The sequence below is a fragment of the Talpa occidentalis genome, unplaced genomic scaffold (assembly GCF_014898055.3).
Source record: "Talpa occidentalis isolate TD23 unplaced genomic scaffold, MPIMG_talOcc4v2.1 talOcc4.18, whole genome shotgun sequence".
In the NCBI taxonomy this organism is placed as follows: domain Eukaryota; kingdom Metazoa; phylum Chordata; class Mammalia; order Eulipotyphla; family Talpidae; genus Talpa; species Talpa occidentalis.
In genome coordinates, this window is record NW_023601851.1 from 642,626 (window position 1) to 658,221 (window position 15,596).

General features: G+C 36.7%; 1 protein-coding gene across 1 annotated transcript in view; it reads left to right on the top strand.

The window, feature by feature from the left end:
* Positions 1 to 15,596, top strand: part of LOC119250667 (zinc finger X-chromosomal protein-like) — a 60,063-nt gene that overhangs the window by 24,662 nt on the left and 19,805 nt on the right. The window contains 2 exon segments of the mRNA XM_054697639.1: positions 6,879 to 6,967; positions 12,367 to 12,936. Of these exon segments, the coding sequence (XP_054553614.1) occupies positions 6,907 to 6,967; positions 12,367 to 12,936 (631 nt within the window). The 5' untranslated portion in view covers positions 6,879 to 6,906.

Here is a 15,596-nt window from a genome sequence, read left to right on the forward strand (position 1 = left end):
ATTAGAATAGCAGTTCTTGATTCTCTCTCTCTATTATTGGCTTGTAGTACCCTGATGCAGCTTTTCACTTTTAAGTCTGTTTTTGTCTTTCCGGGTTTGTTTTTTTTTTTTAAAGATTTATTCATTTTTATACAAGAGCTAGGGTACAGGCCAGAGGCGCAGGAGGGTGCGAGGATTCATCAGAGACAGAGAAGGAAGCAGAACAGGCAGACGGACCAACAACACTGCTGAGGAGAGCAGTGGGTGCAACAGGAGAGATCTGCTGTGCCATGTGGGAATCTTCCTGGCTGGCTGGGAATTGAACCCATGCTGTAGAGGCTGCAGACAGCTTCACAGCGCTGCGCTCAACCTGCTGTGCCACTGGGGAGGCCCTTTAAAATTTTTTTTTAATTGATGCATGGAAGAACTGGGATATAGTCCAGAAGTGGGGAGGGTGAAAGTTTCACCAAGAGACAGAATGGAGAACAGAACAGGCAGATTGACTGAAATACACTGCTGAGGAGAACAGCAGGAGAGCAGGAAAGGTCTGCTGCATCATGTGGGTCTGCTCCCTGGCCAGGATTGAGGCTTGAGATAGCTTCAGAGTGCTGAGACTTTACTCTTAGGCCACCAGGGATACCCCCCCCCCCTTCAGACATTTAACTAGATTATATTTTGTCCATTTCTCCCTTCTCTGTATCATTTTATGTTGACTCATAATCTTATTCATACTTCTGGGTTTTGTTTTGGTTTTTTTTTTTAAGATTTGTTTATATATTTTTTTATACAAGAACCAGGGTATAGGCCAGATGCGTGGGGAGGGTGAAAGGATTCACCAGTGACAGAGCGGGGAACAGAACAGGCAGACTGACGAAATACTGTGCTGAGGGGAGCAGCAGGCGAGACAGGAGAGGTCCGCTGTGCCATGTGGGATTCTTGCTGGCCAGCCAGGATCTAGCCTGCGCTGCAAAGTCTGTGGACAGTTCACAGTGTGGCGCTCAACTGCCTGTGCCACGAGGGAGGTCCTGATTTTGTATTCGTTTTCTAATTCTGCTGGCTTTATTTTCTGTTTTTCTTTTTTAAAGATTTATATATTTATGCCTACAAGAGCTGGGGTGCAGGCCAGAGATGCGGCGGGGTGAAAGGATTCACCAGAGACAGAGTGGGGAGCAGAAAAGGCAATGTACTGAAATACACTGCTGAGGGGAACAGCAGGCACATGAGAAGAGGTGGGTTGCTCTCTAGTGTGGAATCTAACTCATGCAGACAGTTTCACAGGTTGCGTCATAAACCCTTGCGGCACCAGAGAGACCTGTTTTCTGTTTTTCCTACAGAAGAAGTCTTGTCAACATTTCCTATGAGTCAGGTCTAATGACAATAAAAATATATTCTGTTTTTCTAAGAAAACCTTTACTTCATCTAATGTAAGTGCTAATTTTGCAGGATAAGAATTTCTCAGCTGGCAGTTCTTGTTTTTTAAAATTATGAAGAATTCCTCCCACTCTCTTCTTGCCTTAAGAATTTCTGAGGTGAAATCTGAGGAAAACCTGGTTTGGAGTACTTTGAGGGTATTTTTTTTGGTTTATGTACAACTTTTCCTCTATCTTTGATTTTTATTTACAGTTAGGTGTCGTGTAGGTTGTCTTGCATTTAGAAATCTCAGTTTCCTGGATATCCTTGTTTATTTCATTCTTTAGATTTAGGAAATTTTCAGTTGTTTCTTTGAAAAAGATCCTTGCTACTATTTCTTTCTTCACTTCCTGGAATATCCATTATCTTTATGTTTCCTCTTCTTATTGTGTCTGATAGTTCTCATAGTTCCCTCATTTCCCCTATGTCTTGCTTCTCTTTCTCATTGCATGATTTGTACAGTTGAGTCTTATATTTCTACAATTATTTCTCTGCCAGCTTAATTATTTGAAGGGGTTTCCATATTTGTCTTTATTTCATTCAGTTGTGAAGAACTCTTTGTTCCTGAATCTCCTTTCCAAGATTTTGCGCCTCCATTTCTGCCTTAACTTGCCTTTAACCTTTGTGTAAGTCCTTTATGAAAAAATCCTGGGACTCTGTTGGTGAACTTATAAATCTTCCTTTGAAAAACTACTGTTTGTATTATCATCATTATCTCCATTCTGACATGATACTGTTGGCCTTCCCCCTTTCTTTCTAATTTAAATATCTTATGTTTAAGTTTTCTGCCCCTTTCTCTTAGCCTTTTTTTGTGGGACACCACTGTTTCCATTAATTGTATTCTGTAGTTTACTATGCTGTTTTATTCTTTCTTATTCTCTTTCTTCTGAGGAGAACCTTCTGTTTGGGATCCCCTCTGACTGAGTAATATTTAAAGTCCATGTCAGATACCAAATACCAAAATCTGTCTTCACAGATTTTTTTGATCTGCGTGATCTGATTATGGTGTCTCTGGCGATCTGCTTTCCTTTCTTTGTATTTTCAACTCAAATTTTTACTTTGTTCTTTATTTTTATTATGTTTTAAAAGATTATTTATGCATGCAAGAGCTGGGGTGCAGGCCAGGGGTGTGGGGGATGAGAGGATTCACTAAAGGCAGTGGGGAGCAGAACAGCCAGATCCACTGAAATACACTGCTGAAGGGAACAGTGGGGAGACAGGAGAGGTCTGCCGCACCCTGTGGGTCGCCTCCTGGCCAGGAATTGAACTTATGCTGCTGATTGCCTCCACTCTGTCTCTGGTGAATATTCCCAATCTCGCATCTCTGACCTATACCCAAGTTCTTGGGTGTGTAAACAGATAAATCTTTAAAAAAAAAAAAAAAAGGAATGACTAGGCATTAAATGATGTTGTCTTGGAGGAAGAGTGTTTTGGTTAGAGTTACTCTATATAGTCATTTGTTCTTGGATTTTTTTTTTTCCCCCCTCAGTGGTCTATTGGTCCTTCTCTGCTTGATTTCTGAACTTGTACGTGGAAATTCAAATAGTGTTTTTTTGTTTGCTCGTTTTGAATGTGGAATGCTGAATGGGGAGAGGGGAGGTTAGAGGAGAAAGTTTTTTCTGCCATGATAAGCTGGTTTAGACTATAATTAGACCTAGGATTAATTTTTATAGGGAAATTTGAGGAGATTTTAAATAACTTCACTAACCACTTAATTAACTGGTTTAGTTTTTGTGTGGCTTTATTGATTATGCTTATAAGTTATTTATCCTTTCATTGTGATTTTTTCTAAGGGAGGAAAAAGAGCAGAGTCAGGATTTTGTGGAAAGAGACTGACAATTTATTAAGCGCAAGTATAATTTGCCTTTTTTTGTGGTTATAAATAGTAATGTAACCTTTACCTCTTTGCTTACATTAATTTGTCACAAAATTGGTATCATTCTAAGTGATTTTACTTAAAATGATAGTTTTGTAATCTCTCATGACATTAAGTGAGTCTTATTGTTGTTATAAATAGTTGTTAATGTACCATCACAGCTTTTTATTTGAAGCATTTAAAATAAGTATAAATAAGTATCTCAATAGGTTATCACTTACTAAGAAATAATTGGATATGTCTGTAATGATTTGTGGGGAAAATTCATTATATAAATTACAATGGAAATTTTTTACATGCTGGTTTCCTTTAGGATCTAGTTTAAATCTGAAAAATTAAAGTATATGTAAGTAACTATTATTTACTAAAAGATTGTAATAAAGGAGTATAAAGAGTTCTGAAAATTCAGAATAGTTATTTTTTTTCCTTTGTGTTATGCAAGGTCACATTGGGATAAATTAAAGGCACAGATGATGAGGAAATGATTTTCAGATAAAAGAAATCCACAACCAAGTACATCTGGTCCTTGAGTAATGATTCTCATTCAGGGTATTTCCTTATGATGTTGATGAGAAAAATATATAACTAATTTTCTGTTATGGCCACTCTCATTGTGGAATCTGCATTTTTCTTCTAATGTGTGCATGGGTTTTCTTGGGATTTCCAGTTACCTCATATATACTAAATATATGAATGAGGTTCTTTAATGTGACTCATTTGATAGGTTAGAATGAGTGTGTATGATGCACCCTGATATAGAAGGGGCATCCTATCCAGGGGTGGTTCCTGCCAAGTGTCCTGAAATGCCAGGATTAACTCCTTGACTTTTAACTGACATAAGCATATTGGAGAATGTGTGAAATCATTGTTTTATTTTATAAGTGTTTTAAGTGTTTAGTTGGAAATTTGGTGATGTTTTGTGAGGAGAAATATGCTAAGGAACTGAGCTCTTTGCTTATATTAATTTGTGACAAAATTGGTATCATTCTAAGTTATTTCACTAAAGTGATAGGTTTGGAATCTGTTATTGACATTTAGTTTACTGTCTGTTGAAGGTCTTGAGACATTGTTTTTTGTTTTTTTTTTTGTTTGTTTGTTTTGTTTTGTGGTGAGGAGAGACAACTGGAATAGATTGTTGAAGGTATATCTGAAAAGATCTCTTCTGGGGTAGTAGGCAAAAATATTGAATTTTTTTTTTTTTAAGATTTTATTTATTTATTTTTATAAGCACTGGGTACAATCAGAAGCACAGGAGGGTGAGAGAATTCACCAGAGCCAGAGCGGGGAACAGAACAGGCAGACTGACGAAGTACACTGCTGAGGGGAGCAGTGGGCGGCAGGAGAAGTCTGCGTGCCATGTGGGACCCTTGCCGGCGGCTGGGGATGGAACCAGCACTGCAGAGGCTGCAGCAGCTTCACAACCCACTGCTCAACCACTGCGCCACTGGGGAGGGCCAATGAAATTGAATTTTATTTCGAGTCGGCACTAAGGTAGTACATTTATTTTGGAGGTTCAGCATCACTTAATACATGCTTTAAAAGGTTAATTCATCTGTATGTGTTTAAAAAAGCCACGAGATTTGTTTTGTTTATGAGTGATAGAACATCAGATTTACAAATGATTATCATGAAAGAATTTTGTTACAGATAGGAGTAAGAGAGAAGGGTATATCACTCATAAGGGCCATTTAGGGAAAGTGCCAGGGTTGGTCAGGACATAAATGGTTAGAGGGAACAGCATGACTCAGGGACTAGGGTAAGCTATAGGAGCTATAGAATTTGTATACTTTGAGAGATTTGAAAAGGCCCTCAACCATGGAGGCAGTCCCTAATTGTTTGGTTTATTTTCCTGGGTAGTTTAGTTACTAGGAATGTTGTTTTGGTATGTGAGTTTGATGTTTGGTTCTGATTGCTTCGTTTGTATATTCAGGCTCATTCACATTGGAGTTTTTTGCTCTCTTGAAATAAGGCAGCTTGGGGATGTTCTCTTTTTTTAAGATTTATTTTTATTTCCTTTATGCATACGAGAACGGGGGTGCAGGCCAGAGGTGTAGGAGGGTTGAGAGGATTCTCTAGAGACAAAGTGGAAAACAGAACAGGCAGAGGTACTGAAATACAGTAATGAAGGGGAGCAGTGGGCCAGACAGGAGAGGTCTACTGCGCTATGTGGATCAGCAAGGGCTGGAACTTACACTTTAGTGACTGGCCATAGCTGAGACTTTAACCCCTACGCCACCAGGAAGACCCAGGATAGTCTGTCTATTTAGGATCAAGGCCTCAAATGGAAGAGCATGAAGAATACAGAAAGTAAGAAAAAATGTAGACAATAGATAAATAACTGTATTACTTGAAATTTTAAGAAACATGCATTTTTGTATTTTGTCAGCAAAAATGATAAAGAAGCTATGTCTAATAGCATTATTGAAGGTATATTAGAAAGTGAGGAAAGCAAGAGAGAAAAAACGATTAGGAGGTTTGTATAGCCCTGAAAAGATGGCCGCTGGTGAATACCAACTTCTTCCTGCTTCCTGTAATTTCACACTTCTCTTTAGGCAAGTATTAGATTCTTTGTATTTTATTTTCTTTGTTAAACTGCCTGTTTCTCCTAACCATAAGCCAAAGAAAAATTTTTTTTTATTTTTTCATTTTTATTTTCTTTTTTTTTTTTTTACTTTGGCATAGAACTGGGATGTAGGTCAAAGGTGCAGAGGCTGGAGGGTTGTGAGATGATTCACCAGAGATACAGTGGGAGAACAGAACAGGATTTACTGATATATGCTGCTAAGGGAACAGGAGAGGTCTTCTGCACCCTGGCTGGGCAGGGTATCAAACTCAGGCCATAGTGGTGACAGTGCTGAAACTTAACCCTAGACTACCCCCTTCACCTCCCCTCCCCCACCCCTAACCCTGACCAAGTTTCAGATTTTATAGGTGGGACTTGGGTACTTCTATGGTGCTCCTAGAAGAATTTATTTTGTACCCATTTATAACTGGTACCTATTCATCTGTGCTCTGGGAGATTTAAATATGCTCGGAGAATTATTTGTACAGTGAGAAGATCAGTTAACAGAGATCACCAGCTATAAAGAAATCTGAAGTACTTAAGTTATTATGAAGTTTGAATTTCTAGCATTTTGTAATTTTGTGATTGGAAATCTGTAGATTGTATTATAAATTAAGACATGTAATGTCCCTTGCAGAAATTCTCTTAATAAATATGCTAAATATGTTAAAGTTAAACTTTGAAGAATCATTGGGCTGTTACTATGAGGAAATCAGGAGGGAATCATCTGTGTTATAAGATATATTCTGTATCATAATCTGAATAATGTTAATACTGTTATATATGCAAATTGGTGTATATAGTAAGTAAAACAATCTGTTTACATGGAAATAGGCAGTACTATAATTAAGAAAAATACAGAGTGATATAATTGACCTTTGCTATATAATTGCTCATATCATTCTGCAAGTCAGTATGTTGCCATTATTTTTCATTCGTGGAACTTTGGTAAATCCAAGATTTGAGCATTTCAGGAGTGAAGAAATATCTTGACATTTTAAATATGTGATATAAAAATTAATGTTTGGTATACTTTATTCTCTGGTTTAGGAGCTGTGACTAATGAGAATTAAAAGCCATGGATGAAGATGAACTTGAATTGCAGCCACAAGAACCAAATTCATTTTTTGATGGAATAGGTATATCTTTGGGGGGGAGGGGTGGATTTTCCACTTCCTATCTACCACATTGGGAATTGCTTATCAGGAGAATGAACTACTAGATATGATATTGATTCATACTTCAATAACGTGTTTTCTTGTCAAGAGTATACCATAGACAATTTATGATTTTAGCGGTAACACATTCAATATGAAAAAAATCTTACTGTTACCTTCACTTCTCATTTTCCCCAATTATAACTAAGTTCTATTCTTTGAACTTGTTTCTTTTTTATTTCTGCTCGTACCTTACACTATCTTTCTATTTTTGCCACAGAACATTTCCAAATACTTCATGATCCAAAACTTTGCAAACTTGGTACTTACAGGAAAGAACTTTCAAGTACATTATGGTTCACCTGGGTTTTCTATGTAATTCACAAATTCAACATAGAGACTGTGAAGGAGAATTCTTTTTCAAGAACCTTCAGGTTTTTGTCTAAATGTATCTAGTTTACTTTAACTGCCTATTAACCAGTTTTTCTATATACTGACTGCTCACATTTCTTTTTATACTTCAAATGTAGTTTCCTCTAGCAGGAATAAGTTGATTGCCTGTCGTATTTGGAGTCTTCTGGCATTCCCCTACTTCACATTTTCTTGTCGCCTGTCGGAAACCCACTGAGGGCAATCAGTATTATTTATATCCATACTACATCTGAAAGGTCTCTTTCATCATAACATAACTTAATTCAAGATGTAGCAAATGGTCTTTGGAGCGCTTTGGGGGACCACTTTGCCTACTATTGTCTGTATTCTGATCCACAAACACCCACTTGTCAGATGTAAAATCTGTACACTTTCTTGGAGTTTTTAGATTGAACATGCAGAATTCTAATATGAAATTTAGCAGCTCAGAAATTTCATATAACATCTATGTCGTGTTGATAATACTCTGAATATAGTTCACTAAATAAAACCCTGGGGCATACTTCTTCACCTTTCACGTACACTAAAGAAACAGAAGTTTCATGCTTCATGAATTATCCTTTATGATCCATAGTTTTCCTTCTTGACTCTTCCTTGTGGTGGTGATTTTGTTGTTTTCATGAAAGATGGCAAGTGTTTCAGCATCTTGCTTCTAGAATTTGCAAGTTGAGTAGTCATCTTTACATTGTAATTTTGCTGTTCCTTTTAGTTCAAACTAACATTGTTTTTGATGGTATAAAATTTACAGAAATTTTGAGGAATTTTTGTGTTACGGGTATATGTCATTACATTAGACAAGAGACTTCATCAAACTAGCTTATAAAAATAATCCTATTTCTTTTTTACTACTTCACAGGTAAAGTTTTACTAAAGGCAATGTGTAAGGTCTTTAGAACCTCCTTATTTGATTGGGGATGTATCATCCCCCTCAGAGATATTATATGACTGAATTCAAATACCTTGTGATCTTTGTGAGATCTTAGGAAGAATTGTTGAATTATATACAGCTTATTCTCTAGAACATCTTTGCCAGTAGCAAATCTCCCTAAGGAGATTACCTGGTTTCTAAAAAAATTTGCCACATATGCTTTCTATGGAGGCTGAACATTTCTCATAATTTCAAATCTTACTTTTGCTTTTTATTACCACAGTTAGTCTGTATTTGTTTGTTTTATGTTTCACTAGAAGCAGCAAGAAGAAATGAATGCTGACATCAGCATTCTGATTATATCTCCTGTGTTAAATATCTAGCTTTTTTGTTTCAAGTTATGCTTTCCACATAATTGCAGGATGCAGTTTTGTTAAGCCATGTGCCCCTTTGTAGTTTCTAGTAATGTGTTTCTCACCTTGTTTTGAACTCTTAATAGCTCATGTTAAATACCATTAGGCTCTGTAGCTTAATATTGTTCTTAAAGTCTAGATTTCTGGGGTCTCGCCAAACGCGTAGTGGGTTGGCGCTGTGCTGTGAAGCTGTCCACAGCCTCTGCAGTGCAGGTTCGATTACTGGTCAGCCAGGGAGAAACCCACATGGTGTGGCAGATCTCCCCTGCCTCACCCACTGCTCCCCTCAGCAGCGTCTTTGGTCTTTCTGCCTGTTCTACTCCCAGCTCTCTCTGGTGAATTCTCTCACCCTCCCCCACCTCTCTGTACCCCAGTTTTTGTATTAAAAAAAAATCTTTAAAAAAATTTTTTATAAAGAGTCTAGATTTCTGTTTATGCTTTGTAAAGGAGTACTTACATATTCTGTAAGTCCATGTAGAATTTCTTCATGGTGATGTTTCTTCTGATTTTTCTCTAGCAGAGTAACTAACTTCCATGTTTCTGCTAGTAATCTATACAAGAATTTCTAGGGTTTTTCCCTAGAAAAAGGGCCTTTAAAATTTTTCCATTTTCTACCTGATGCCCAGTTCCAAAGACAGCATTTTTCCGGTATTTTTTCAACAACTTTTTAATCTGGCACCAAAATACTCATTTTTTCACTGCACCAAGTATTGAAGCAAATTCAGTAGTTAAAAACAATAAAATTGTATCACTTTCCCTGAAAGTTAAAGATGTATCATGATAGGATTAGATTATCTGCTTTAAATTTTGTATCATTGAAATCAAGGTATCAAGTTGTTACTTTCTGAAAATCTGTGGTTAAATCTGTTTTCAAGTTAATTCATGTAGTTGACTAATAGGTAGTACTGAAAATCCCTTTTTCCTGTTGATTGCAGTTAATGGTCTGGTCTTTCTGCCATGTAGCTGACTGTGTTTTTTCTGCCTCTCCAAGTTACCAACTCCAGCAATAGTGAATTGAGTCTTTCTCAAAATTCAGCTTCAGCGCTCCCACATCAGTTAGGAAAAGTTCTCTGTTTTAATGATTCACATGATCAGATTTTAGCCATCCAAATTATTCTTTGTTAATCATCCTGTCTTAAGGTGCATAACCTTCACTACATCTGCAAGGTTTATATGGCATAAATCATAGTGTGGTTTATTTATAGTTGCTGTGGTGTTGGTTGTGGACGTTGGACAGGTGGGTAGGGTGCAGTGGATAGACTGGTAAGTCTACTGACAGCACACTGATAACATACAGTTTACCCTAGGCCCTATATTTAATTTGCTAATACTAATATTTTATAGTATTTGTTTATATGTTTTCTCCTTATTAGGTTCTTTCTTCAACCACTGTAATAGAGTACATATTCTGAAATATCACATGGATCCTATTTTTTTTCATTGTCTAATGTTATATATAAACACAAAAGATGTCTGCATTTATAATCATTGTCTTAGGAAAGAAACTGCCCCCAAATAAGCCTTTTTTATTAGGCAGATAACATTGTGCCTCTTTTCCCCAAGTACATGGATAATTTCAGAGGAGCCATAGTTCTCAGTACATGACGTTATAAAGTGTTTACATTTGGTATTATATAATTGTAAAATAGCAGTGATTCATAATATATAATGTATAATTTACTTGTATTATAATTATATAACAGTTATGTTGCCACTTTATGAGTTAAGTTTTTAATTTTTTTACTAATTGAAATTTATGTGATACTGCCACATATTAAAACAACAATTAGAATTTTTAATATTTAAAATGGTGTGTATGTTAAACAATTTGAGATAACTTTTGGCTAGTGTCTGGTTATATCATTTCGATAGTAGAAAATGCAAAGTTATATTTTTTCACTTGAACATAATAAAATATCATTAATGTGTTTGAAGTTGTGTGGAGTAAAAACACAGAATTTACTGCCTTAATCTTAGCAAAAACAAACCTAATTACGGACAAATTGTGAATTGAATGGGCTGTTGCTTTTTGGAATCATGATTTTTAACACTTAGGCTGTTTGTCTTTGAGCAAGTCACTTAATCTAACAGACCCTCCATTTTCATGTCCTAATAATAAAACCTCTCATTACAGTTATACCAGTTATACTGAACATTTCCCATACATTCATATTTGAGGATCACAACAATCCTGTCAGGTATTCATGGCAGATACTACGGTCCTCATTTTACTGATGAGGAAACTGAAACTCAGAGGTTAAATGACTTGCCCAAGGTCTCAAAAACTAATAAGTGTCTAAACTCTTCTGTAGCATTAGAAGTTTTAAATCAGTGTTCTTGCCACAGAGTACTTTCACATTTTGTATTCACATAGAAATTAAAGTGATCTGTTGCTTGAAAATTGTGTTACATTGGAGATAAATATTTTGTAGAAGAGATACAGAAGGGAAAGAAAATATGCTCTCTGTGTAATTCAACTGTGTATTTAGTGACTTTAAAGCCTTCCTACACTTACGTATTGTTGAAGAGTATAGATGTATTTTTTTTTGTTGTTGAAGAGTATATATATGTATCTCTGATAACCTGACCAGTCATTGAGTTAAATAAAACCTGCTTAAACCCAGCTGTTCTGACCTGTAAGCAACTGAATAGCATTTAAGATAAGGCTAACTACCATATTTGCTTTTGTCTTGACCTTATGGTTTTGGTAAGGATATATTTGTATTATCTTTCAAGGCATTTATACAGAGTAATATTTACTGAGCATGATACGCTGTGCAAACAACTATATGATCTTGATGAAGTCATTCAGTCTTATTGGATTCCAGTTTATTCACCCTTGTGCCTTTATTTACTTAATTGCAGAAGAGACTAGAATAGGGTTGCTTTTATTCTGAGGAACTACTGGGGGTTAGGTAATGGAGGGACTGACTGAAGGAGGCCAGAAAGAGGAATGGCATCCTTGAGACACTGAGGCAATCCCCATTTAAGCTAACATCACCCTTCACAACTCCAGAGCACCTTCACCTGCAGGGAATCCTTAACTGATTGTCTCTTGCCTTTGTTTTACCTGTGGTTTTCTCTCCGTATTTTCATTAATGTCCCAATCCTTTTTATTCCTAAATTTAGAATTTCTAAATTTCCAGTTGGTAGAGGATACTGGTAGATTATTACACCACTTAAATGGGAACATTAAAGGGTAAAAAGTAAAAGGGAAGAAAAATGTTGGGAGTTTTGAAGACATTTGAAGGAGATGGATAAAAAGAAAATAAATGGAGGAAATCTGAAGGAAATTTTTTTTTTCCTGATTATGTGTTAGTTGCTTAATTATTATGTTTTTCTTAGGACTTAATTTTTATGTTAGTTGTCTGGGAACATTTTATGTTGATGTTCCAAAAGTTTTTCATAAATATTTTTCTTCTGTTAATTGTTTTATGCCTTTTGTTTCCTTAGTGTTTTTTTTTTTAAACAATCAATTAGAGTTGAATGAAAATAGTTCTTATTGTACGTTTTTTATTTATGTTAATCAAAAACTGTTCCCTCTTCGGTTCTTCAGTTTAAGAGAAAGCTGAGGTCTGTTTTCCTGCTGGAAATTAAATGATACTGACATTTGAAATAGTCATGCATACCCACCTGAAATTAGTCATTCTAACTTTTGTTTTTTAAAGGAACTGATGCTACACACGTGGATGGTGATCAAATTGTTGTGGAAGTACAAGAAACTGTTTTTGTTTCAGATGTTGTGGATTCAGATATAACTGTACATAATTTTGTTCCTGATGACCCAGATTCGGTTGTAATCCAAGATGTTATTGAGGATGTTGTTATTGAGGATGTTCAGTGCTCAGATATCTTAGAAGAAGCACATATATCTGAAAATGTCATCATTCCTGAGCAAGTCCTTCATTCAGATGTAACCGAAGAAGTTTCTTTAGCACATTGCACGGTCCCAGATGACGTTTTAGCTTCTGACATTACTTCAGCCTCAATGTCTATGCCAGAACAAGTCTTAACAAGTGAATCTATACATGTGTCTGATGTTGGACACGTTGAACATGTGGCTCATGATAATGTAGTAGAAGCAGAAATCGTCACTGATTCTCTGACAACCGATGTAGTTTCAGAAGAGATATTGGTAGCAGATTGTGCCTCTGAAGCAGTCATAGATGCCAACGGGATCCCTGTGGACCAGCAAGACGATGACAAAAGCAACTGTGAGGACTACCTTATGATTTCCTGTAAGTCTTGGGGTAAAGTGATTATCAAAGGTGTTTTTGAAGACCGTATTTCTTACATATGAACATGATATTTACTTGTCTTATAATTATAAAAAGTTAAGATGAATCTCAAGAGCCTACGTGCAGACTTAACTATGAAGGATTGAATGCTGTGATTAGTTCACTTATCTTCCCAGATCACCACAAAAATAAAAAACTGTTCAGCTTGAAAATTTTGCTCTTTATTTGTAGAACTGCACTTCTCTCTCTTACATACCAGTGTCTTACTTCCCTTCAAAGCAGTGAGCATAGTTTTAAGATGACACTGTCTTTGGTATTATAATACTTTAATGCCTTGCAGTAAGAGTCATATATAGGACTACCAACAACTAATTAAAGTTAGATTTCAGACTGATTACAAATGAAATATCAGATTGGTTTTATACTATGCTTTACTAATCCTTAAATGGCTGCTGGCTTCCTTAGTTGTGTTTGCACTTTTATTGGGCATAATTAGTATAGTTTTGCTTAGGTAGTACACACATGTCAGAGTATTTTTGTTGTTGGAATCCCTGGAAAGCTGTTTCTGATATATCTAACTTTAAATTTGTGGATGGGATCTAAAAGTAGACATAACAGTGGCTGGTCTGTATATTAATGGGATTTCATTTTGTTTGGTAGCCCCTATAGATATCTGTTGAACTAAATAATTATCCTAACTCACCAGCTGATGGTACAGTTAGGATATTTGGAATGAATATGTACAAGATACAGTGAGTTCATAGTGTTCCAATAACATTATTTTCCTATTGTGTCTTTGAGTATAACACATCTGGAGAGTGCAGGAATTAAAAGAAGCAGGCATTGGCCTTTTTGTTTATAATCACATATACCTTAAGTGTACCGTTTTAGCTTATCTTAATATTTTCCACATCTAACTGAATTGCTTAGTAACTGTCAAGAGCCTAAATCTGATGATTTTAAACCATTAGCTGTATTCTTTATCTGTTTTACTTTCAACTTAACAGGTATAAGTTACTTAAAACTTACAATATTGGCCTTATGCTTGTAATTTAGTTTGAAGGAAAGGTTGGGAGTGGCTTCTTACATATCATAATAAAATTCTAGATGTAATTTAGGATTTAATTTCAACATACGTTAAATTCATCTACAAGATCTATAAGAAGAATTACCTAAGGGGGGCCTCCCCAGTGGCGCAGCGGTTGAGCGCTGGATTGCAAAGCTGCCCGCAGCCTCTGCAGCGCCGGTTCGATCCCCGGCTGCTCCCCAGCCACCGGAGGAGGGTCCCGCATGGCGCACAGACCTCTCCTGCCGCCCGCTGCTCCCCTCAGCAGTGTACTTCAGTCCTTCTGCCTGCTCTGCTCCCCGCTCTGGTGAATTCTCTCACCCTTCCGCGCTTCTGACTGTACCCAGTGCATGTACAAACAAACAAATAAATAAATATACATGCCTCTTTAAAAAAAAAAAAAGAATTACCTAAGGGAAGTCAGGTTTTTTTTGTATCACCTTGTTTTACCTTCTAAAAAGATAGATACTTCTCTAAAATGCCATTGCTAGGGTGAAGGAACCTTTTTATGGGATCACAAGATTTTCTAAGTGTGTAAGGAAGTATGATGATATCTGATAATTCTAAGTATGTGATAGAGAAAACTGAGATGATTTACTTTTCACTTTTTCATATCATGAAAATAGTACATTCATTCAACATATTAGATAAAAGATACCAGTTTGCAGGTATCGCTCAGGTATATCACTCTTCTGTTTAGGAATTTCACGAAGTTATTGATTCTAAATACCTGATACTTAATGTAGTCTTCAGTTGCCCCTCTATCAGCTTTTTTCTTTCTTAAATACTTAACTTGAAACAATGAAAAGGAAGTGTTCTTAATTTTGTATGCTGCCATGGTAGTGTACTTGAAGGCAAATATTTGTTACAGTGTAACAGCCATTTAGTTTAGTATTTAAAAAAATTTTTTTTAAGATTTAGTTATTTATACATACAAGAACTGAGTGCAGGGGGGTGAGAGGATTCAACAGAGATAGAGTGAGGAACAGAACAGGCAGACTGGCTGAAATACACTGCTGAGGGGAGTAGCAGGTGAGACAGGAGAGGTTTTCTGCACCATGTGAGAAGCTCCCTGGCCAGCCGGGGATCTAACTTGTGATGTAGAGGCTGCGGATAGCTTCACAGTGCTATGCTTAACCCCTTGAGCCACCGGGGAGGTCCCTAGTTTAGTAGCTTTTTTAAAAAATTGATTTATTGATGCATACAAAAGCTAGAGTGTAGGTCAGAGGTGCGGGTGAGGGGGGTGGGGATGATAGGATTTATCAGTGAAAGAGTAGGGAGCAGGACAGGTGGATTGACTGAAATACACTGCTGAGGGGAACAATGGGCAGGACAGCAGAGGTCTGCTGCGCCATGTGGGGTAGCATCTTGGCTGGGAATCAAACTGGTGTTTCAGTGGCTGTGGATTGCCCTCAATGCTGACACCTAACCAACCCTCTGCTACCGGGGAGGCCGTTATTTAGTTGTTTTAACGAGTTGGCTGATCTTATTTTTATTTTTTTTTAAGTTTTATTTATTTATGCATACAAGAACTGGGGTATAGGCCAGAGGTATGGAGGTGAGAGGATTCATCCAAGACAGAGTGGGGAATAGA